Raw genomic sequence first — 22330 nt, forward strand, 5'->3', positions numbered from 1 at the left:
GTCCTGGCAGTGGCGCCACGCGCGTGGCTGAACTGGGGGGGGGGGGGGTGGCACTCTGTCCTGGAGGAGGAACAGCAGTGAGCACACCACGAGACAATCAATCCTGTTTGGTGTCGACATAACTAACCGCCAGGGAATCCGGTAGCAGTACTTTGTAGTAGCCTCAATCCTTAACGTGGACCGCAAGAAGGATCGCAGTCGACTTTCCCAACATAATCCAGCTTGAGGACGCCCTTGTCCTGGGGATCGTCTGGGCTGACACGAATCCAGGCGCACTTGCTGCAGCTCTTCTTCTCGAGCTCATTGAGCAAGCTGTGCACCTGCGCCATGGTGCCGCTGCCCTTCTTGACGCCCTCGAAGAAGAGGCAGAAGCCCCCCGGGCCCTGCGAGTACTTGACGCACGCAATGTGCTTCCCGTTGGTGTACACGTCCCGGTCGTCGTGGCCGCGCACGTTGTCGCGGATCATCTCGAAGACGGACCAGCGGCCCTTGTCGATGTCGTGCGCCGTGACGGACATTTCGCACATGGCGCTATCGCCCGAGCACGCCCACGAGTCGTCGCGGAGTGACATGCTGACGGCGGCGGCGGCGGGGGGTGGCTGCCATCCGGAACTCGGGAGGGAGATGGACGCTGCCGCCGCGGCGTGAGGCATGAGGAATGCCGCGACACAGTGTGGGAGACGCATCTGATGATGAACATGTTAGCCGGGGGGAGGGGATCATCCTTTGTTGGCCTCTGGCAGGCATCGAGGGGCGCCAGCCAACCTTGGAAGAAGAACGGATAAGTAGAGCGACTCTCTCTGTCTCTCTCCCCTCAGCAGACTGGCCAGGAAGCCCAACTGCACACGTACAGAGAAACTAACGCGCGATCCTGAGTGGTGACTTCATAAGAACGACAAGGACACTACCTACGTACGCACATCCCAAAAACTCGCGTGCGTTCGAGGCAGCGGCATTAATTCTTCATCATCACGGCCGGAGCATCGTCCCCGTGTAAGCGCCTCGTGACCTTGGCTCAACCCGCTACGTACATACCAGTTGGGCGATCGAACAACGGACACACACACACACACATGAGCCCATGGTCAAGATTTCGTAACGGTAAATACACTGTACTGCACCAAGGCAACTGGGTTTGGTACTTGACCTAAGCTTCCAGAACATCCCGGGGGGGGGGGACGCAGTTATTAGGCAGCCGCACAGCCTGGCCCGCGGTCGTCCCATGCAAAAGATGCAGAGACACACCCAGCTCACGTATGAAGGAGGTACTTCGTACGAATATAGTCCAATGACCATTTCACTCCCAAACTCCCATCGCCAGACGATAGAAAGACAACAGATCACGCACGCACACGCCCACCCCTCCCCCCTAATAAGCACAACAGGTAACAGACACACTGTTGCACTTCCATTGTGGCTTGTCGACCCGCGCCAAAAACAAAGACCACCTCGCCGTCATTCATTCATTCATTCATTCATTCGAGCCGCTCGCTGCAGTGCTACATACTCATACTGTACTCCGTACAGTATGTACAGTACGGGCTAGGCTTACACCAACACACACTGATGACGGGGGAAGAGGGGGGGGGGGCGGGGACAAGGCGCGCGGGACGGACAAAGACAGGCCTCTGAAACAAACGTGGCGGTGCTCCTTCCAGGTCGCGAGGGCGGCTGCGCGCGCAACGGATCTTGCGGAAATGATGGGCCCTGCCCTGCCCTGGGCCCTGCTTGGCATGACATGGGCCAACGCCACGACGGGCGAGGTGCTCCGATCTGCCATCCACCACCACCACCACCACCAACCTGCCAGTCAGTGATGCAGTGGCAGCCACCCCAAAAAACCGTTCGTGGTTGTGCATGGCACCCTGTTGGGACGAAAAAGCAAGGCAGGGCAGCTCGCCACGTTACCTGGATACTACCTGGGTAGAAATTACCTTATGTTACTTATCAGGCAGCGCGTGGGCATGGCGCGCGCGCCCTCATCCAACGGGGTCAAGACGTAAAGAAATAGTCTTGAAAGAAGAAGACAGCATGGGCAAAGAATGGGACGACCGTCCGTCATTGCGGGGGCACATTCCAGAGACAGCCGGACATTTCTCAAAGTCATGCGTGGCACCGCTCCTGTTTTACATGCTTGCTTGCCTTATTACACAGCATCACAGGACAGACACCGACTAATGAGCTCGACAGGCTTTCTCGGAACAAGCAATCACTGCCCGTTGGCTTCTGCTGTACTGGACAAGGCCACCTGACAAACGCCGCGCTCTCAAACACATACGTCAGCCCCCGTCGCCACAGAGTCGCTTCCTTGCTTTGCCTTGTCGACGCGCAACATGGCAAGTTGGTACACGCGCCGTCCCCCTCGATGGAGTACATACATACATGGGCGCCAGATGATCAAGCATCTGGCGTCAACCCACCCCCCCATCGCTGTCCGAGTCGGTCAGACCGAACCAGCCTCCGGTGCAAATCGTCCGGGTCTCTTCTCGTCTTGCAGCTCACTTCAGGGTTCCCGTTGGCTATTGGCGTCCCGAACTCCGATAAGCCACACCTGCCTGCCGATCACATCCACACCAGGACAAGCCCCCCATCCTGGCTCCGTGGCACTGGGCGTCTCCTGACAACCATGGCCAAGTGCCATAGCTCAGCTGCTGCTCCTCGCTGACGCGCCGGAGCCAGCGTTTGCCGATCCACCGCGAATGTTGATCTGTCCGATGCGGGACACAATATTGCTTCCAACCGCATCCACCGCGCCTCGGGGCGACGTCAGCGTCGGCCCCTCTGGCGCCGTCTCCTGGACCCGGAACAGCTTGATGGCCGTGCCGTTCCAGATGCCCATGGTACCTTTGGCGATCTGCATCTCGCTCGTGAACACGACACCCCAGAGGAGCGACTCGTACCAAGCCAGCGCCAGTTGTGACCACTCAAACAAATGCGTCCGCGGCGGCGACGGTTCGACTCCGACAAACTCCGTCTCCTTGATGCGAATCATCAAGTCGACCCCTCCGACGTCTTTGCCGGCGTCCTGCCGAGGCAACAGGCTCGACACCTGCTGTATAACTGTCAGGAGAGTGTGCAAGGGGAGCTCAGGCAGCCAGCTGTCGATCCACTGAGCTGTCGGCTCGAACGTGGCTCCCGGGGCCGGCGCCGAAGTAGACTGCGTTGCGATGCTCGTGGTGCTGTTCTGACGCGAAAACGACCTGGCCCCCGCCGGCATCTTGCCACGCGCCTTCTCGGACATGCCCCGCAGCTGGACTGGAAGTGCATCGTCGACGTTCGCCGTCGACGAGTTCTGTGACTGGTTCTCGCTGACGGTGGACGGCGCTGGAGTCGGCTCCGGGTCCTCGTCGCTGTCATCCTCGTCGTCACCGATGGCAAAGGTGCCATCCTCGGGCACCTCATCCAGAGTTTGCGAGCGAGCCGGTGCATTCGCCGGGCTCCGTGCGCTGTCGACGGAGCTGCGCACAGATGATGGGTCCAACGAATCGCCGTCGTCCTTCTTTCGCCTGTTTCGCCGCTCCAGTTCCTCCTGCCCGCTCTCCAGCGTGAATGTCCGCAGCGCCTCGATGCGCTTCTTGTTCTTGACAATCGCCAGCACCAGCTCCGGATTTTTGCGATAGTTGTGCTCGACAATGCAACTCACCGACTCCAGTAGCGAGTGGAGAAGTGTGTGGTTGGTCTCGTTGGCCAGCAAAAATGAGGGCGAGGACATGGACGTAAATAGGTGCATGAGCTGCGAGCTGCCAGAAGCACTGAGCTTTTCGATATGGGGTGCGATGTTGTTGATGACGGCCAGGAGTGCCGGGTATACTGCCGCAAAGTTGCCCTGACTAGTTGTAATTAGGGTGTAGATGGAATGGATGAGGAAATCCGTGTACGTGCCCCTGAAGCCATTGATCCGGATGCACGCCGGCAGGCTGTCTTGACCCTCGAAGCGCTTGTTCAGACTCTTGCCAAAACTGGGCTCGACGCTCAACGTTTGCAACATGAAGGCGCACATGCGAACAATTCCTTGCTTGGCAGAGTCGTTTTTGTACTCGAGCGCGTAGAACAGGGTGAGAATAACAAAATCGTGCGCTCGATCCGTGTCGATGATGAAGGATCGAAACCTCTTGTTGCATTGCGTCATTTCCCAAAAGAACATGAGAATCTCTGGCGCAAAATTGGTCGCTCCTTGCGTCCCCGGCAGGTATGAGGTCTTCTCCTGAAGCGGCTGGCTGAGGATCCGGTTCATTCCATCGACGATGAATTGGAAGTCCTGGGGGCGATGGAGTCGTCCAAGAAAGTGTCTGTAAAAGTTCTTTTGGACCGGTATATCTTCTGGTATGGGGTACACAAGCAAGGCCAGCAGGAACTGCAGCGAGTCCGTCACTAGAATCTGCTTAGTATCTTTGAACACCAGTGTATTGTACGGCACCCGCCAGCTTGCGGGATTGTATTTTAGCGCCTAGTGTCAAGCGTCAGCAACTTGCAGGTTCCAGCCGGGAGTAAAAGTACCTACGGTGTTGAGCAGGGAGCACAGGACGGATAAGACAATCTGCTTGTCCTGACATGTGCACAGATACGTCAAGCTCCTCACTCCTCGTTGCGGCAGCACCGAAGGCGTCATGTACATGCTCTGTCCAGCAAGAGCAAGAAGTAGTCGCAATATTTCACATCGGTTGCTCTCATATTCCTTGGTTGTCGCCACTGTGTTGTGGCATCCGACGCCGCTTTGCCATATCGCATATGTCACCTTGGGGTGTCCGTGCGGCTGGCGAGATATTGTCAGATCGGAATAGAAGAGCAGGTCGACCAAGGTATCAATCAACTCTTCCGCTAGTGGTTTCGCATCTTCGAATTCTACAGCCTCCGGCTTGGCTTCTTGCTTATCGGCCTGCGCTTCGTCGAATAGGACCTCGTTGGCGATGGCGGCCTTGCGAGTCTTCTTCCGGCGCGCGGCCCAGAAGAAGCGCTCTTCCCAGGAGGCGAGGCTGTCCTTCTCGTAGAGATAAGGCAGCAGGCGGGTCAAGACTCGTATACAATTCAGGGCGTCGCGTTCGGGCGCAAGCTCGGGATCCGGAAACGATGGGTGATGCCGTAGGATGAACAGGCGTGACGTCAATGCGAGTATGAGGGTCTCTATATTCTCCAGGGCTCGGTCGCGGGTGCGGCGAATGTCGGCGGGTGAGAAGAGACTAAAAACATCCTCTGACGATTCTGGAAGCTCCCAGAACTAAAGGGATATCAGCAGTATGTCGCGGCCGTCGTGACGGATCGTACAAACCGAGGTCCAGTATGTGTCGTCGGCGGGGATGTGCCGTTCCTCCGACAGCCGGAAGATGCCCTGCTTGAAGACGATCTTGGAGTCGCTTGCACCCATGGCTGAGGAAGCGCAAGGACTCCCCCCTGCGAGAAAGCGTGGCTTATTGTGATGATGGCGGCCAAGGTGGTCGAAGACGAATGTTACCAGTGGCCAGGTTGGCGGTGCGCCAGCGTCGTTGCCCAAGCTCAATGGAAGGTGGTTCGGGTGCTGGTATATGTGTTACAGTGCATTACGTACTAGCGGGTAGGTCGCTAACTGTTGCACGGAGCCAATCACGTGGGACCAATCCACAGCTGGCCACCGAAGAACTTCCGCGGCAACTTATCGATAGCGGCGGATCTTTTTGTCGCGACACAACAGCAATCATTGCTCGTCATCACTCTGATCATGCCCATTCTTTGGACCGTCGGGCCCCTCGACGTCCAAAATGCTTCGCTTCATATGTTTTCGTGGTAGATTGGCCGCTAGCACATCCCACCTTGCTGCCTGTCCGCCTGCTTTACCTCCCCCAAGGAGCTTCTCGACCACGAGTCACTCGCGATCGGCAAAACAAGCTCGAAAACCATGGAAAAAAGGCAAGCAAAAGAATGGCAAAACGAAGAGACGACACGCAAAAGTCAGCCAAGCAGAGTCCAACGCCACATTCATTCCGAACGACGTCGCCAAATGGCCGGCACCAGAGGATACGCAAGGAGGGGCGCCGGCATCTCAGCAAACAGAGCGCGGGCAGGAAGAGCCAGTCAATGGCGCGACACCGTCGCCTGCCAAACATGAGGCAGGAGCAGGCACCTGGAGATCTTTGCGATCGGCGCTGCGATCAAACCCTGCCAAGGTGGCAGGTTTCCCACCGAATCTCTCAGGCGAGCCTGTGGCGAGGGGAATAAAAGATGCAGCGCAAGAAGTCAGCTCATGGAGGCCTGAGAAAGACGGCGGCAGCTCCAGAAAGCCGGCTAGCAGTACGGCCAAGAAAACCATGGCGAAAGTTCCACTCGACGTCAAGATCATTCGACCGCGACAGTTAAAACTCTGCCCAATAGAAGAGGGGCCCTCAAACGTTCCACAGCTCGCGCACAACCTCGACCGCGTGCTCTTCAACCCAGGCGTCTACCACATTCAAGACCACCGCTCAGGAGTCTTCAATTTCGATCCTTCACTAGCTACGATCATGCCGGTGGCGGAGTTCGACTATAGCGCCCTGTCCGAGTACATCACCTCGTCCGAAGATGTCAAGCTTCGGCAGCTCAGCGCCAAACACAGCAAGAAGTACTGTGGCTCCACATCGAGCATGACTTCCATACTCTCACACTTCCACTTTCTGCTATCTGCGTGGCGCGAGCCGACATTCGACAACCTGACGCGGTCGCTGGAACCAGAGTCGACAAGGTTTACAGCCCTTTCCCGCGGGCCAGCAGCGGCCTTTGCCCGGTACCAGGATGGCGTCTATGCCCTCGATTCTAGCAAGGAGTATGACACCGACAACATTCTCAGCCTTCTCGGCAGGTCCATGGAAAAGTTTTTCACACTACCCACGGAGGAGTTCGAGCGTTACCGCCGGACCAAGTCGCACCAGATCCCCAAGCAGGAGCGCAACGCCGAAGAATCATACCACTACACGACATTGGGTGATTTCATGATGCGGTCGCAGCTTGACGCTCATGACCCGCGACTACCTGGGTCTGGCATGTTCGATTTGAAGACGAGGGCGGTCGTGTCTATCCGCATGGACGTGGAAGGCTACGAAAAGGGCGTTGGCTATGAGATTCGGAAACGTTTTGGCCAGTGGGAATCGTTTGAGCGCGAGTATTACGACATGATTCGGGCGGCCTTTCTCAAATACTCATTACAAGTTCGGATGGGGCGGATGGATGGCATCTTTGTGGCGTTCCACAACACACAGCGCATTTTTGGATTTCAGTATATCCCCTTGTCGGAGATGGACCACGCCATCCACGGCACGCCAGACCTACGATTGGGAGACCAGGAGTTCATGTGCAGTGTTGCCCTGCTCAATGATCTCATGGATCGAGCGACAGAGAGATTCCCCAAAAGAACGCTGCGGTTGCACGTGGAGACACGTCCGACCAAAGTTCCATTGACATATTTCTTCGTCGAGCCCGTCACCGAAGAGGAAATGAGACGGACCCAGGAAGCGGGCAAGCCGTCCGTGGAGCAAGTCAAGCGAGAGATTATCGGTCTCAGCCGGGAAGTGAGCGAGGCAAAATCGGCGCAGGAGGAGGCAAATGCCCAGGCCGCTGCTCAGCAGGCGCAGTCGGATGAGACGGACAAGGTTGCGGCCGAGGCGACGCCGAGCGATCCGCAGAACGACGCGGCCTGGAAAGAATTGATGGCCATGGTTGACGACTCGGTTGAAAACGAGAGCCTAGGCATCTCGTCCGTCAAGGAGGCGGTCCAAGACGCGCTTGAGCAAAGCGGACTGCTCAGCGACAAGACGGAAGTGCAAAGCGAAAAATATGTCGACGATATGGTTGCGGCATTGACGGCACATTCATCGGCGATCAAAGAGGCCGGCGAGGCGGCCGAAGCCAGAGACGCGACGGAGGGAGGCGGACGGGCAACGGAGTCATCAGGCCAAGAGACGGAGACGGCGACGGCGTCGCTCACCAACCTCATCTTACGGGTCACGGAGGGCATCGACGACAAGTTGAGCAACCTCAAGACGTTTGAGCGCAAGTTTGCCGACTTGGTAACACAAGCCAAGAAGGCGGAAGTTGCCGGCGGCGAGCAACCAGTCAAGGACGAGGACGAGCCTGGCGAAGAGTCAACGGAGCTCGACTCTGCCGTCGAAGAAGTCGACAAGGATGGTGAGGAGCCAGAGGAGCAGGATCGTGAGATCCTCGGCATGTACGTGACGATTCGCAACCGGGTCAACGGTACCTTTGTGGAGCGGCCGTCAAGCCCGGAGGATAAGTTCGACTGGTCGGTGCAATACGCCATCACGGAGCTGCCAGACCACCGAGCGCAGCATATCTACAGGAGTATCATGAAGCGGCGGAAGGAGGTTCTAGGGAGTGACCCGGAGGCACGGGCGGCCAACTGGCACCGCATGTTCAAGGGAACGTTACCCATTATGGCAAAGAAGGGCGAGGAGTACAGGGCGATGAGGACGAAGCAAGAGGCGGGAAACCCAGTGCACGTTGCATGGGACAAGAAGCCTCTGTCTTACGAGGCGACGCGGGCGGAGACAGCGGCAGGGAACGAGTAACGATCGTTGCATGCCGTTGGACTAGGAATGCGCATGGCGACGATGTGTCTTTGTTTGGGGGGACGGAACTGGCTGCGGAGACATGCCCTGCCTACTAACGTACTGGGTAGTCCTGCGGTCTTGTAATCTAGTGTACATGTAGCCCGGTGCGGCAGAGCGGCACGAGACGAGGTGAGACGAGGGGAGACGAGGTCGCCGCCGCGATGAAGCCGACTCACCCCGTGCTCCGGTCTGAAAACTGTAACATATCACGACGACCAAGCTACCACGCGCGGAGTGCGGGAACGATACTACTACCACTGCTACAGTATGCTTACTGCCCCTTGGCAGCTGCTCATGTGGTTCTGTGCCACCTGCTACCTTGCGACATCCGACAGGGTCTCCATGTCCTGCCAGCCCAGCCCAGCCGTTGACGGTGGGGGTGACACCGCAGCGCCGGCGCGGTGTCACGCGCACGGATCAATGACACGACTCCCCATGAGCTTGGATGGATCCCCGAGTCGAAGCCAGATAGCTGTTGGTACTAACTTAGTAGGTGCGAGGTACTACAGCCAGTTCGGCAGGCGCATCGCGCATACAAAGATGCGACGCACGCGGAGGAGATGCCGGAATCGAGTGAGAGCGGCCGGCGGTCAATGCGTGGAAAGCGGCGGCGGCGCGGGGGGGGAGGCGCGGTCGTGGAGATGATGCGCGCGTGCATGTGGGGGAGCGGAGAGCTCGCTTGTTACTTTTAGGTGGTGCTTGGTACAAAGATTTTCGATCAAGGCTTTTTTTTTAACATAAATATACACATCGAGTGGAACTGTAGATGGCGAGGGGTTGCTAGATGGACGCATGGCATGAATAGATATGCAAGGCCGGCTTGCGAGCGAGAGGCTTGCGTCGGTGGTTTGCAAAGTTTCGAATAGTTGAACCTTTCTGAAGGCCCAGAATAAGGCCTCTCACGAGCTGATTACTCTAAAGGGCATGGCAGAACGCTGTTCAAGTTGGTTAATGTCACGGCTTGCGCTACAGCATCAGCATTGCAGACGATTTTGCTTTTCGTTTTTTCCCTTTGCATATCCTCATGCATTGTGGTGCGTCCGCGTGGATTAAGCACGTGTCTAGGCCAAGCAACTTAGTAGAGGAAAGACAAAAAAAAGAGCATCATCACGCCCTCACTGGAGATATGGACTGACCTCTGGATGGAAAGTATATACCGCGCGATTGCGTCGCAGCGGTTCATACCATTATGCAGCACGACGACGTCGTCGTGGGGAGGTGGGTTTTCGTCAAGATCCATGCCCCTGCATCATCGCCGGATTCGTTTCATTCAATCTATTTTATTTGTTTATCAATCTACGGCAGATCCAATCACCAGCGGCGCCTCGCCCACACCCGCATTGACATCAGCTCCGATGTCGTTCGGTTCGCTCCTTTGCCTGTCGCGGCGCGCCAACCAGCAGCAGCAGCAGCACGAGTCGCTTTCTCTCTCTCTGATAGTATGTACGAAAGTAGATACTAGCGTTATACGTTTCCGGGCCGCTGACCCGCAGCCAGCCATGGGCGCCATTTCTCCCCCCCTCGGGCTTGCATCAACGTTCAATCGTGCAGCAGGCATCTCACCGACGACCCGCCCCTCTGCAGGAACCACGGCGACGACGACGCATGGCCCAGCAGGAAACCCGCAGCGCGAGTCCGTGACCATGGCGGCTCCCAGTCTCCCGACGCCACGCGCTGTCGCTCCGACAAAGTGGTGTGCTTCCCCCGCGCCGTCCCATTGGGCCGGTCGTACGTCGTAGTACCAGCTTCACTCACACCCACTCACTCCATCAGCTCTGTCTCTCTCTGTCTCTCTCTCTCTGTCTCTCTCCGCCGCGGGCACGCACGGCATCGCGGCACCAGTAGGTCGTCCGCCTGGGTCCCCGTGTTCAGCGGCTCGCGCGATGCGACCCTGCTTCGGCCCTGTGCCTTGCCCTTGGGGATGGCCTCCCCCCCCCCCTGGCCCCCTTTTCCCCCTGCCCGCTCCAGCTCGGCCGTCTCGGTCCCTTGGCGGGCCCTTTGGTGGGAGGAGGCGGGCGGGCGACGAGGTCGGTGCTCTCCCCGCGCCCGCGCCTCACCTTGTACCGACTCGGAAGCCAGCCGTCTGGGCGCGCGAGGTGGCCGGCCGACCTCATGGACCGACGATGCTTGGGACGCCGTCACCTGCCCTGCCCTGCCCGCATTCGCCCCCTTTCCGGGAGGGGGTGACATGCCACGGCGGGCCGTCCGCGTGCCTCTTCGCATAAACATGCTCGGGCGTAGGCGTAGACGGCCCGTCAAGCCCGGCTAAGAAGTGATCTGCACTCGCGCAAAAGGTTTCGTTAGGAACGATGATACCAAGTATATAACCGAGTTGCGCGCCGCCGACGATACCGCCCGCAGCAACGCCCTTGCCCGCTCGGCCTTTGTTTGTTTGCTGGCACCCTTACACGCGCGACAACGGCGAGCAACTCCCTCCCCGCGTGCCGCCTCGCCATAAGCTGCGTCTCGACGCTCGACCAAGACGAAAGACTCATCGTAGGCAACTTTCGTCGTGGAGACACTGTACATACTGGGCTACGTATTATACGGATTGCAGCAATAGAAGTGCACGCACGATGCGCTCCCATGCCTTGCTGGCGCTGCTGGCGCTCGGGCGCGCCGCCCAAGGCGCTGCCCTCGGCGGTGATGCCCCGATCACCGACGTCTCGCCCAGGGACGGCGACGATGCGTCGATGGTCTCCTCCTCCGGCGACCTGCAGGCCCGAGGCCTCGTCGAGGACATCTGGAACGAGATTAAGAATGCGGCAACGTGTGCCGGCTGCGAGGTCAGTGGCCGCCATGCCCCCCTACGTGCTTCGTATGCGCGCCCAATGACTTACACGGTTCATTGCACACAGACTGTCCTCGGCCTGCTCAAGGTCCTCGTCGCATTTGGCGACGGCCCGTTTGTGAGCGCGATCCAGGACATTTGCAAACTAGCCAAGGTACATTAGACATTCTGCTGTTGTAAAGATGAGCGAAGGGGGCGGCAGCAGTGAGTGGCTTTCTTGTGGTTTGTTCGTCCGCTTACACGCAGAGCGCCCGCCAGGTCCAAGACGACGACGTCTGCGACGGCTCCATCGCCCTTGAGGGACCCATTATCGCCGCCGCCATCAGGAAGATGCACATCGGGTCCCGCACGTCGGAAGCCTTTTGCACCACCCTGCTCGGCCTGTGCGGCTACCCGGCCGTCGCGTCCTGGGACGTCCCCTTCCCGTCCCCCAAGCCGGCCGGCGGACGGCCCAAGCCCAGCGGCAAGCCGTCGCTCAAGATCGTCCATTATTCGGACATTCACGTTGACCCTCTGTACGAGTCGGGCTCCAGCACCAACTGTACGAAGCCGATTTGCTGCAGGTGCGTGTGATGGCCCGTCTCCGGCACGGCGATGGCTTTCCCAACGCTGACCCTCCTCCTCCTCCTCTTCGCAGGCCGTATACGGACGCGGACAAGCCCGGCACCAGCAAGTCTCCGGCCGGCCCCAACGGCGACCATAAGTGCGACACGCCCGTCAGTCTCGAGGACAGCATGTACAAGGCCATCAATGCTATCGTGCCCGATGCCGCCTTTACCCTCTTCACGGGCGACATTGTCGACCACGCCATCTGGAATACCACCCAAGCCTCCAACACGGACTCGAGTTAGTTTGCCCCCCCAAACCCCCCAAACCCCCCAAACCCCCCCGGGCGGCCTTCTCTTTCCCGCAGCACCGTGTTGCAGCTCCGCGGCCCTGCCCAGTTCTATTCCATCACGGCACTGACTCTGCCCCAGTCCAGCACGCGTACGCGGCCATGAACCAGACGCTCAAGCTGGTCTACGGTACGGCTGGCAACCACGAGGCCCAGCCCGTCAACAGCTTCCCGCCCAGCAGCATCTCCAGCGACACGCAGTGGTTGTACAACCTGCTGTCCCAGGAATGGGCCCCGTGGCTCGACCAGGTCGCCGAGAGCGACGTGGCCAAGTTCGGCGCCTACTCGACGAGGTTCCCCGGCGGCAACCTACGCATCATCTCCATCAACACTAACCTCTACTACCGGCACAACTTTTGGCTGTACCAAGACTACGACGACAAGGACCCTAACCTGCAGATTGCGTGGCTCGTCAAGGAGCTCGACGCCGCGGAGCGGGCCGGCGAGCACGTCTACATCATCGGGCACATGCCCATGGGCGAAAAGGACGCGCTGCCCGACCCGTCCAACTACCTCGACCAGGTCTTCAAGCGCTACTCGTCGACCATTGCGGCCATGTTCTTCGGGCACACGCACGTCGACCACTTTGAGGTCTCGTACCTCGACTACGCGGCGCAAAACGCGAGCAACGCGTACATGACGTCGTACATTGCGCCCTCGCTGACGCCCACGTCGGGCATGCCGTCCTTCCGCGTCTACGACGTCGACCCGGACACGTTTGCCGTGCTCGACGCGACGACCTACACGGCCGACATGACGGACCCGGCGTTCCAGACGGCGGGCCCCGTGTGGAAGAAGTACTACTCGGCCAAGGAGGCCTACGGCAAAGCCGCGAGCCCGCCCGTGACGGACCCCGCGGCGGAGCTGACGCCGTCCTTTTGGCACCAGGTGACGGAGGCGTTTGAGCGCGACCAGGCGCTGTTCGACGCGTACATTGCGCGCAAGAGCCGCGGGTGGAACGCAGGCTCGTGCACCGGCGACTGCAAGGCGGCGGAGCTGTGCCAGATGCGCGCCGGACGCGCGCAGAACAACTGCTTCAAGCCCGAGCCCGGGGTGCACCTCGACAAGCGCCGCGACGACGTCGACGACAAGTCAGGGAGCCAACAGGGACGTGGGCAGCCCGGGAACGAGCGCGGTGAGCACGACGAGTGCGGCGTGCCGGTGACGCTCAAGACCCTGAGCGCGGTGACGGACAGCAAGGAGACGCTGGCGCGGTTGCGATCGCTGGTTCAAGGGGAGAAGGCGGCGGCGGCGGCGCGACGGGGGGAGATATCGTAGCGGCGCGGGGGAGTGGTTGGGAGCATAGCCTGTTGGAGTGAAGCATCTGGCGGCTTGGAGTTGACTTGAGCTGTGAAACGTAACGTGACTTGAGTCGAATGTGCAGCGAGGCTGAGAACGGCGAGAACCCCGTTTCAAGTTGAAATACTTCGAGCCCCGAGCAGAGGCGAATTGCGAATTCTGCATTTGTTCATCCGGTCCTACACGACTTCTTCAATAGCAAAAAGGTAGATGTAGCGTTCGATGTCTGGCCGTTTATATGTTTGTTCGTTTATAGCCAACACGATGGTCCTGTCCGAAGACATTCCAGAGCACAGGGTAGGCGAGTTGAATCCCGGGCAAGCGGTCACGATGATGCCGTGGCAGTTGCTGGTTTTACCGAACTACCACCGACCGATCCCAGGCACCGCCGAGCCCGCCAGCCAGCCTGCATGGGACAGCCTGCCCGTGGTAAGAAGGTAGCTCCGGTGGCGGTGGTCGCTGGCACCAGATTGGCTGGAGCTTGGTGAGCTGCACTGGTGCCCACCACCCGGACTGTGCCGCTCTGCGTCCAGTGGACATGCTTGAGCTCCAGGGAGCTTCAGCGCCCCAGCTGTCGCTAGAAGTGACTCGACTCAACCAAGAACGCCCAGCACCATCCATTAGTAGCCCAGCTAGGCACCTGATAGACGGGACGGTAGCACCACCACCACCGAGACACTGTTGACTTTCGCGCACGCGTGGCCTCGCCGGTTCAACCCAAGACATCCATCCGCCCCCCTCCTCATTCATCCTCAAAGCCAAAGGACGCAAAAATTCCAGCAAGCGTAATTTGCATGCAGCCCGGACTTCGGCCCCGTCTCCAGACACGCCCTTCCTTGTTGGACCTCATCCGCCACAGGAGGAGCGACTCGGTGTCGTCGACCGTCTCTGCGCCCGTGCTCTCCGCTACTACCCCTACGGGCTCGGCTCAGCAGCAACCTCCCCGCCCGCGCCTGGGCTCCTTCAGCGCCTCGTTTGTTGGTGCGCTGCCCAGCGCTACATCATCGCCTCCACAGTCGCCAGCGGCCCCTGCTGACTCCAACCCGTGGAACCCACCCGCGCCGCTGCTACTGCTGCGTCCGCCCCGGTCGCCGTCGCCGCCGCCGCCGCCTCCTGTCGCAGCTGTCGAGCTGCCTCTGCCAATCTCTCCACTCTCAACTTCATCTCCCTCAACTCCTCCGCTGTCGCCCCAGCAGCCTCCGTCGCCGACCCTGCCCTCCCCTTCGTCCTCTTCGTCCTGCGCCGACAGCTCTCCCTCGTCCTGTGCCAACCCTGCGCCCGACCCTGCGCCGCTTTCCAAGATGCCGCCTGTACGTATTGTCGTGCCCTGACCTCAATGCCGGCCAGCCGACCGGCCCTCCCCCCCCCCCCCGCGCGCCGTTGATGCGCCGGCTGGCTGCGGCCAACGGCCACGGCCCTGCCCCGCTGCATCGAGGACTGACGTGCATCCGGTGCAGAAAGCGAACAAGGCCGATGGCGAGGCCCTCCATGGCGGTAAGTGGCCTCCTCGGCCGAACGAACCTCCCTCCTGCGGGCGACGACACTGACGTATGTGCAGGCAAAATCTACTCAATTTCCGGGTTCGTCGACGATTCCTCAACCTCCCACTACTCGAACCCAGCTCGCCCTTTGATGCATGCGATGCTAATCCGTCAGCCAGCCCCGTCGTCATCGCCGAGGAGATGATCGGCGTTGCCATGTACGAGCTGGTACGTGTTCTTAGCAGCGCGAGATTGGCAGTGCATCGAGACTAAACTGTGCGATGCTTCCAGGTCAAAGTAGGCCACGATAACCTTGTCGGCGAAGTCATTCGAATCAACGGCGACCAGGCCTCTATCCAGGTCTACGAGGAAACAGGTACTGGCACCTCACACGGCCCCTTGTTGAGTCTAGGATAGCTGACCATCGCCTCAACAGCCGGCCTCATGGTTGGTGACCCCGTCACTCGCACCGGCAAGCCCCTCTCCGTCGAACTTGGCCCCGGCCTCCTCAATGGCATTCTGGACGGAATCCAACGACCGCTCGCCGACATTGCCGATGTAGCCAAGACCATCTACATTCCCCGTGGCATCTCCGTCCCCGCCCTCGACCGCAACAAGAAGTGGGCGTTCACGCCTACCATGAAGGTCGGCGACCACGTCAGCGGCGGCGACGTCTGGGGCACCGTCTTCGAGAACTCGTTCATCTCGACACACAGAATTATTTTCCCACCCCGCGCCCGAGGCACCATCACCAAGATTGCTGCAAAGGGCGAGTACACCGTTGCCGAGAACATCCTCGAGGTCGAGTTCGACGGCAAGAAGATCGAGTATCCTATGATGCAGTCATGGCCCGTCCGAGTACCCCGACCCTCCACCGAGAAGCTCGCCGCCGAGGAGCCCTTCGTCGTCGGCCAGCGCGTCCTGGATGCCCTGTTCCCCGGTGTCCAGGGTGGCACCATTGCCATCCCCGGTGCTTTCGGCTGCGGCAAGACTGTCATCAGTCAATCCGTCTCCAAGTTCTCCAACAGCGACGTCATCGTCTACGTGGGCTGCGGCGAACGCGGCAACGAAATGGCTGAAGTGTTGAAGGACTTCCCGGAGCTGACGATTGATGTCGATGGCCGCAAGGAGCCCATCATGAAGCGCACGACCCTCATCGCCAACACATCCAACATGCCCGTGGCCGCCCGAGAAGCGTCCATCTACACTGGTATTACGGTCGCCGAGTATTTCCGTGACCAGGGTCTTAACGTGGCCATGATGGCTGACTCGACGTCGCGATGGGCCGAGGCGCTGCGAGAACTGTCGGGTCGTCTGGGAGAAATGCCTGCTGACCAGGGTTTCCCTGCTTACCTGAGTGCCAAGCTCGCCTCCTTCTACGAGCGAGCTGGCCGCGTGCAGACATTGGGCTCGCCCGAGCGCAAGGGCAGTGTCAGCATCGTCGGCGCCGTCAGCCCCCCTGGTGGTGACTTTTCGGATCCCGTCACGTCGTCCACCCTCAGCATCGTGCAAGTCTTTTGGGGTCTCGACAAGAAGCTGGCGCAGCGCAAGCACTTCCCCTCTATCAACACTAGCGTCTCCTACTCCAAGTACACGAGCGTGCTCGACAAGTACTACGAAAAGGAGTTCCCCGAGTTCCCGAGACTGCGTGACCGAATCAAGCAGCTGCTGTCCGACTCGGAGGAGCTGGATCAGGTGGTGCAGCTGGTCGGCAAGAGCGCGCTGTCGGACCCGGACAAGATCACGCTGGACCTGGCGGTCCTGCTCAAGGAGGACTTTTTGCAGCAGAACGGCTACTCAGACTACGACCAGTTCTGCCCCATGTGGAAGACGGAGTGGATGATGAAGCTCATGGTCGGGTACCACGACGAGTCGCAAAAGGCCATTGCGCAGGGTCAGAGCTGGGCTAAGGTCCGCGAGGCCACGAGCGATCTCCAGGCGAAGCTGCGGCAGCTCAAGTTTGAGGTGCCCGGAGATGGCGAGGAGGCCATCACCAAGAAGGTTTGTGGGTCCATAAGTTGCGTCAACCATTCAGCTGCTAACTCAAAAACAGTACGAGGCTATTCAGCAGGAGATGATGGACAAGTTTGCGTCGGTGATGGACGAGTAGGTGACGAGAGGCGTGCACCCTACATTGTAAGCACGGATGGTCCTATAGAGAGGGGGGGTCTTGTCAGCACGGAGGGGCGGGTCAGAGTCCAAGAGGACCGTCGCCGCCACCTCGCCCTGTATCCATTGAATCCAGCAATTTCCAATATCGTGTAGCGTGCTGTCTGTGTTGTAGTCGTGCTGGTTCTGGACTTGCATACGGCGCTGGTTGGGTCGGTGTGGGGCCACCAGCTTTGTAGTGTACGCAACTGAGCTTAAACCTCACCACGTCTTGTCTCATACATCCCACGTCCCACTTATAAGGCCCAAACTCATCACACACCTCGCAGCCATGTCGGAGGAGCTGCTCGACGAGGTCGAAGCCCTCAACTCCATTTACGGCGAGGGCACGCTGATCCACGACGACAACGACGACGCCTCCGCCTCCGCCAACGGCTCCTTCGAGGGCCCGGACCCAAACCGGGAATCCGTCTACGTGCTCCGGCTGCCCGGCGGGGCGTCGAGTCTCCGGCTGGGCTTCTCACAGGCGTACCCAGCGACGGCGCCGCCCTCGGTGCTCGGCACGGAGCACTCGTCGGGCGGCGTCCGGGGCGCGGGGGCGCGCGACCTGGCGCTGTTCCGGGACGTGCTGGGGCGGGCGTACGAGCCGGGCGCGGTGTGCCTTTTCGATGCGATGGAGGAGTTTGCAAGGGTGAGGGCAGAGGAGGAGGAGGAGGAAGCAAAGGGTGAGGGAGGAGGAGAGGAAGGAAGAGGAGGGGGTGCGGCCACGCACGGGGAGGGGGCCGAGAAGGGAGAGGGGGAGGAGGAGGATGATGGCGAGGGAGAGGGCGGCGGGGCCGCGATGCGAAGAAGGCGTCGTGGTGGTATTGAACAGGCCGGTGATGCTGGTGACGGTGGTGGTGGTGGTGATGATGACGAAGAGGACGAGGCGAGGGTCCTCGCGTCCATGGAGGCCCCGCCGTGGGTGCGCTCCGAGCCCATCACGGAGAACAAGTCGACCTTTGTCTCGCACGTCGCGCGCGTCACGTCCCCCCGCCAGGCACGGCTGTACCTCTCGCACCTCCTCGCGTCGGACAAGCGCATCCGCAGCGCGACGCACAATATCAGCGCGTGGCGGATCCGCGGCGGCGACAGCAACAACACCAACACCAACAACAACACTACCGCCACCAAAGCTAGCAACGCCAGCAACAACAGCAAGGAGAAGAGCAGCGGCGGCAGCAGCAGCGCGAGGGCAGCACCGGCGGCACCGGCGGCGGTGGTGTACCAAGACTGCGACGACGACGGCGAGACGGCGGCCGGGTCGCGGCTGCTGCACCTGATGCAGGTGATGGAGCTGTGGGACGCCATGGTGGTGGTGACGCGGTGGTACGGCGGCGTGAAGCTGGGCCCGAGGCGGTTTGCCGTCATCAACGCGGCGGCGAGGGATGGGTTCGTGCGGGCGGGCATGGTGGCCGAGGGGGGTGGTGGTGGCGGTGGTAGTAGAGACAAGGACAAGGATAGGAAGAAGGGCCGGTGAGGACGAGAGGCAGAGATCTATCTCTAGGAGGGAGGGAGGGGGGGTTATTGCTTCGTGGACGGCGGCATCGCAGGGCGGCGCATCTGAACTATGATCTAGATAGAAAGATCTGTGTGGTCGTTGGAAGCCAGCGGCAGAAGCAGCAAGATGAGGCGTTGGATACCAGAGGCAAACACTTGCATCGCCTACATTTGCAAGAAGTCATTATATACACAACCATAGCTTTCCATAGTATATCATTTCTCCCCGGGTATCTCGTGCAAAATGGCTACGACTCGGCAGGCTCCTGTTTTGCGCCTGATACGGGGAACCTCTCTCACACACACGAGACAGCTTTTATCCCCGACGCTCCCCCCCCCCTCTTCACTTCTTTTTCTGGGTTTACTCTTGCGGCCTCCCAGCATCCACGTCAGTCGTCCTCCGTCTTCAGCAGCGGTGCCAATATCGCCAGCGCCCGCGTGGACTGCTCCTCGGTGAGAATGACGGCGCCGGCGCGCGCCGTGGACAGATACGACAGCTCAAACGTCTCGGTGAGGTGCATGTCCTCGACGAGGCGGCCGGCGACGCCGCACACGATGCCCGTCACCTCCGAGGGCAGGTTGACGAGGTCGAGGAAGATGGGCACAAAGTTGCTGTCCGTGTCGCCGACGATGGAGTCGCCAAAGAGGGGCAGCAGCTTCCGGTCGAGCAGCAGCGACGGCGGGTCGTCCTGGGCCAGCGTGAGGGACAGGAAGCGGGGCCGCGACACGAGGGCCGAGATGATGCTCGTGTACAGCTTGGTGTCGACGTTTTCGATCCAGCTGTTGCGCCGCTCGGGCGGGTGGTGCGTCTGGCGGCCCACGGACAGCCGGTGCCCGTAGACGTCGGCGAGCTGGGAGATTTCGCGCCCCGAGCACTGCACCAGCTGCAGGCCGTCGTCGACGTAGGGCGTGACGTTGCGCTTCTGCATCAGGTCAAAGGTCCGCGTCTGCAGCTCCTGGGCGTCCGAGGGCGGCGGGGTGCCGGGCGGGGGGGAGCCGGCCGAGGAGCTTGCCGAGTTCTTGCGGCCGTACGCGGCGTACGACGACGACGAGTTGACAAAGTTGGACTGGTTCTCGGAGAGCTCGAAGCCCCTCTCGGACAGCGCCTTGATGACGCTGTGCCGGGCCTTGGAGGGGACGAGGATGAAGTCGGAGTAGTAGGTCGTGATGAAGAAGATGGGGATGCCGGCCAGGGCGAGGGGCGAGCTCAGCTCCATGACCCTGCCGGCGGCCTCGAGCCCGGCGCTGATGACGGAGAGGACCATGTACGTGTCCTTGAAGACGGTGACGGTCCGGGCCTGCTCGCCGGGCAGGGCGTCGATGACGGGCTGGAAGACCTTGTCGGCCCAGGTCGAGTGGCAGACGATGGAGCACTCGATTGGCGTGACGCTGATGTTGAGGAAGCCATGCTGGTTTTCCGTGGTGAGGCCTTCGAGGGCGCACTCGACGGTCTCGCGGAGGGCGTCGAGGCTCTGTGTCTGCGGGAGGAGCACGCGGAGGATGGGCTGCAGGAGGGCCGAGTACAGGTCTAGGGGGACGTGGATGAGGGTAAAGGTCCCATCCTGGATGACGAAATGAATAAGACGTCAGCGCATCGCTGGTGCCGCCACCGCCCGTCGCAAGGATTTGGCGCTTGCTTGCTTGCTTGGTGTCTTGTCGCTCGATGGATGATTGATAATGAGACGTTGGGGGGGGGGGGGGGGGTTAACGTGACGTGGGGCATCAAGCATGGAAAGGCACGCGGGCGCACCATGCCCTGGTGTCACTCACCAGAAAAGATATCTGGGCATTCATGATGGCCCCAGTTCCTGAGTGTGCAGGGTGGGCGCCATGCAGGCGCGTCCCTTATGGAAAGCTTGATGGCTTGTGCTGACGACGATTTGCAGTGTTACTCTCAGGCCAGCGCAAAGGCTCTTGAGAAGGTTTGAGGAGCGGGCGCCCGGTAGTTATGTATGTGTGTTTAGGCAGTAGGTGCCTGCCTATCTATCTGCCTGCTCCCAAACGTGGGGGGTAGGAGAGGAGACAGACACAGAGAGAGATAGAGAGAGCCAACAACAGGCAGGCAGCTTCTCAATCAGCCAGGGGGGGACGGGACGGGAGATCTGCGGCGCCAGGCCAGGGTCTAGGGTGGACAGGAAAAGAAAAGGATGTCCTGTCAATTGAGTACAGTCATGTACCCCGTAGATTTTATCAAAGCGATGGTTAAGAAGAACGATGACGGACTATGGGCTCGAGGGAAGCGACAGAAAACCAGTTGTTGGGGGAGCAGAACAGAGTTTGTTGCCTACTAGAGCTGAAGAGTCAAGGCGAGCGAGCGAGTCCGCAGTCGGCGGCGGCAGCCCTTTGGGGTTGGATGGGTGGAGGAGGGCCGCCGATAAAGGTGATAAGATTTGCCAAAGGGGAGTTTTAGCCCGACGCTCGCTGACTTGGGGCAACGAGGTTTGGGGTGGTGGCCAGCGGCGGTACGCTCCAGGCCGAGTCCCGTCTGCTCTGTTCCTGATAGTAGATGTAGATGGCAGGTACTAGGGCAGCCTTGAGTGAGGTCCGATGGTGTCGGAGGCTGGAAGCTGTCCCGTCGAGCTGGAGAGGAGCGGGAGGTGGGGGGCTGCCGTGATGATGATGATGATGATGATGGTGATATTGATGATGAGGCGAATCGAGAAGCAATCAATCCCAGACTCGGAGTGAGTGGGTGGTGGGTGTGTTGCCGGGCCGTGGAGGGGCAGCAAAACGAGAACAGACGACGGAGTGGAGGGCCTTTCTTTGCCAAACCCCATGTATTGATTGTCGGGCAGATGACGACGATGTTGCGACAACAACGGCAACAATCATTTCATTCCCTCATTGACGGAGCAAGTCCTCCATCCATCCATCCATTCATCAGTCAATCAATCAATCAATTGCCTAGCCGTATTGTACTGTACCGTAACACCACGTCGCGCCGCCGCGGGCCTGCGGATGCTCGACGACGACGCTGGCCGACGTGGCGCCAGTCTGCGCGCCTCGTCGAAGTGGGCGTGCTGATGATGCGCCTCGCGGGAAGCAGACGCAACGCAACGCAACGCAACGCAACGCACCTCATCGGCCATGCCATGCCATCCATGCCATCATCAATCATCCATCGCCAATCGCGGGCGCAGCGAGCCGTTTCCGGGGAAGCACCTGACGGCTGCCGCGCCAGGCGGCGCCCGCGTGCTCAGGTAGTTTAGTACCTACCTAGTAGGTACTAGGTAGGTAGGTACTGTGCCTACCTGTATCCTGTAGGGAAGTACCTCCCTGCGCAGCGACGGGCGGCAGGCGGTACGGAGTACCTACTTGACGAGGCAAGACGCCATGGTGGCTGCGGCGGCTGCAAGCTACCGAATTGATGCACGACGGCTGCCGCTGGTGCTGTAGCTGGTGCTGGTGCGAGCTGCGGGGAGGGACAGAGGGGGGGATGCTGGCTCGTGCGGCGACGGATACAGCGGGACTGGATGGACCCTTTTTTTTGTCCTTCTTTTTCTCTCACTCTCACTCTCCCGCTTCTTCTTTTTCTTTTCTCGCCCTAACTACGAGGTACCTTACGTACTGCCCTCGCTCTCAGGAGCGGGATCGGGGACTGCCGCACGGGTGCATCTTGCAGTACCTCCATTACCTTGGTACTTAC

General features: G+C 60.0%; 7 protein-coding genes across 9 annotated transcripts; 4 read left to right on the plus strand and 3 right to left on the minus strand.

Moving 5' to 3' along the window:
* Nucleotides 1-160: 160 nt before the first annotated feature.
* JDV02_005045 (uncharacterized protein) lies at nucleotides 161-653 on the minus strand (the record flags this gene model as incomplete). The annotated part of the gene is made up of 1 exon (XM_047986297.1): nucleotides 161-653. The coding sequence occupies one exon, from the start codon at nucleotides 651-653 to the stop codon at nucleotides 171-173; it is 483 nt and encodes a 160-aa protein (XP_047842277.1). The 3' UTR covers nucleotides 161-170.
* Nucleotides 654-2118: 1465 nt separating this feature from the next.
* On the minus strand, nucleotides 2119-5500 carry JDV02_005046 (uncharacterized protein). 2 transcript variants are annotated; one of them, XM_047986298.1, is made up of 3 exons: nucleotides 5267-5500; nucleotides 4502-5215; nucleotides 2119-4447 (listed from the first exon to the last, which is right to left on the minus strand). In XM_047986298.1, the coding sequence occupies exons 1-3, from the start codon at nucleotides 5360-5362 to the stop codon at nucleotides 2645-2647; spliced, it is 2613 nt and encodes an 870-aa protein (XP_047842278.1). In that variant the 5' UTR covers nucleotides 5363-5500; the 3' UTR covers nucleotides 2119-2644. The 2 variants fall into 2 exon arrangements, with proteins under 2 accessions (XP_047842278.1, XP_047842279.1); XM_047986299.1 differs by having other exon boundaries at nucleotides 4502-5500.
* Nucleotides 5501-5669: 169 nt separating this feature from the next.
* JDV02_005047 (uncharacterized protein) lies at nucleotides 5670-8793 on the plus strand. Its single transcript, XM_047986300.1, has one exon. It carries the CDS (start codon nucleotides 5733-5735, stop codon nucleotides 8526-8528), a length of 2796 nt encoding a protein of 931 aa, XP_047842280.1. The 5' UTR covers nucleotides 5670-5732; the 3' UTR covers nucleotides 8529-8793.
* A 1763-nt stretch (nucleotides 8794-10556) lies between these two features.
* JDV02_005048 (Sphingomyelin phosphodiesterase) lies at nucleotides 10557-13534 on the plus strand (the record flags this gene model as incomplete). Its single annotated transcript, XM_047986301.1, has 5 exons — nucleotides 10557-11356; nucleotides 11429-11515; nucleotides 11620-11924; nucleotides 11999-12207; nucleotides 12339-13534. Exons 1-5 carry the CDS (start codon nucleotides 11147-11149, stop codon nucleotides 13532-13534), a joined length of 2007 nt encoding a protein of 668 aa, XP_047842281.1. The 5' UTR covers nucleotides 10557-11146.
* A 740-nt stretch (nucleotides 13535-14274) lies between these two features.
* On the plus strand, nucleotides 14275-17414 carry VMA1_3 (H(+)-transporting V1 sector ATPase subunit A). The gene is made up of 7 exons (XM_047986302.1): nucleotides 14275-14865; nucleotides 15013-15049; nucleotides 15114-15135; nucleotides 15216-15264; nucleotides 15328-15412; nucleotides 15473-17037; nucleotides 17090-17414. The coding sequence occupies exons 1-7, from the start codon at nucleotides 14350-14352 to the stop codon at nucleotides 17144-17146; spliced, it is 2331 nt and encodes a 776-aa protein (XP_047842282.1). The 5' UTR covers nucleotides 14275-14349; the 3' UTR covers nucleotides 17147-17414.
* A 19-nt stretch (nucleotides 17415-17433) lies between these two features.
* JDV02_005050 (uncharacterized protein) lies at nucleotides 17434-18664 on the plus strand (the record flags this gene model as incomplete). The annotated part of the gene is made up of 1 exon (XM_047986303.1): nucleotides 17434-18664. The coding sequence occupies exon 1, from the start codon at nucleotides 17477-17479 to the stop codon at nucleotides 18662-18664; it is 1188 nt and encodes a 395-aa protein (XP_047842283.1). The 5' UTR covers nucleotides 17434-17476.
* Nucleotides 18665-19047: 383 nt separating this feature from the next.
* Nucleotides 19048-21517, minus strand: JDV02_005051 (uncharacterized protein). Of its 2 annotated transcripts, XM_047986305.1 has the most exons (2): nucleotides 20455-21517; nucleotides 19048-20246 (listed from the first exon to the last, which is right to left on the minus strand). In XM_047986305.1, exons 1-2 carry the CDS (start codon nucleotides 20476-20478, stop codon nucleotides 19074-19076), a joined length of 1197 nt encoding a protein of 398 aa, XP_047842285.1. In that variant the 5' UTR covers nucleotides 20479-21517; the 3' UTR covers nucleotides 19048-19073. The 2 variants fall into 2 exon arrangements, with proteins under 2 accessions (XP_047842285.1, XP_047842284.1); XM_047986304.1 differs by lacking the exon at nucleotides 20455-21517 and having other exon boundaries at nucleotides 19049-20369.
* Between the last annotated feature and the right edge of the window lie 813 nt (nucleotides 21518-22330).

This window comes from Purpureocillium takamizusanense, chromosome 4 (assembly GCF_022605165.1).
Source record: "Purpureocillium takamizusanense chromosome 4, complete sequence".
NCBI classification, from domain to species: Eukaryota; Fungi; Ascomycota; class Sordariomycetes; order Hypocreales; family Ophiocordycipitaceae; genus Purpureocillium; species Purpureocillium takamizusanense.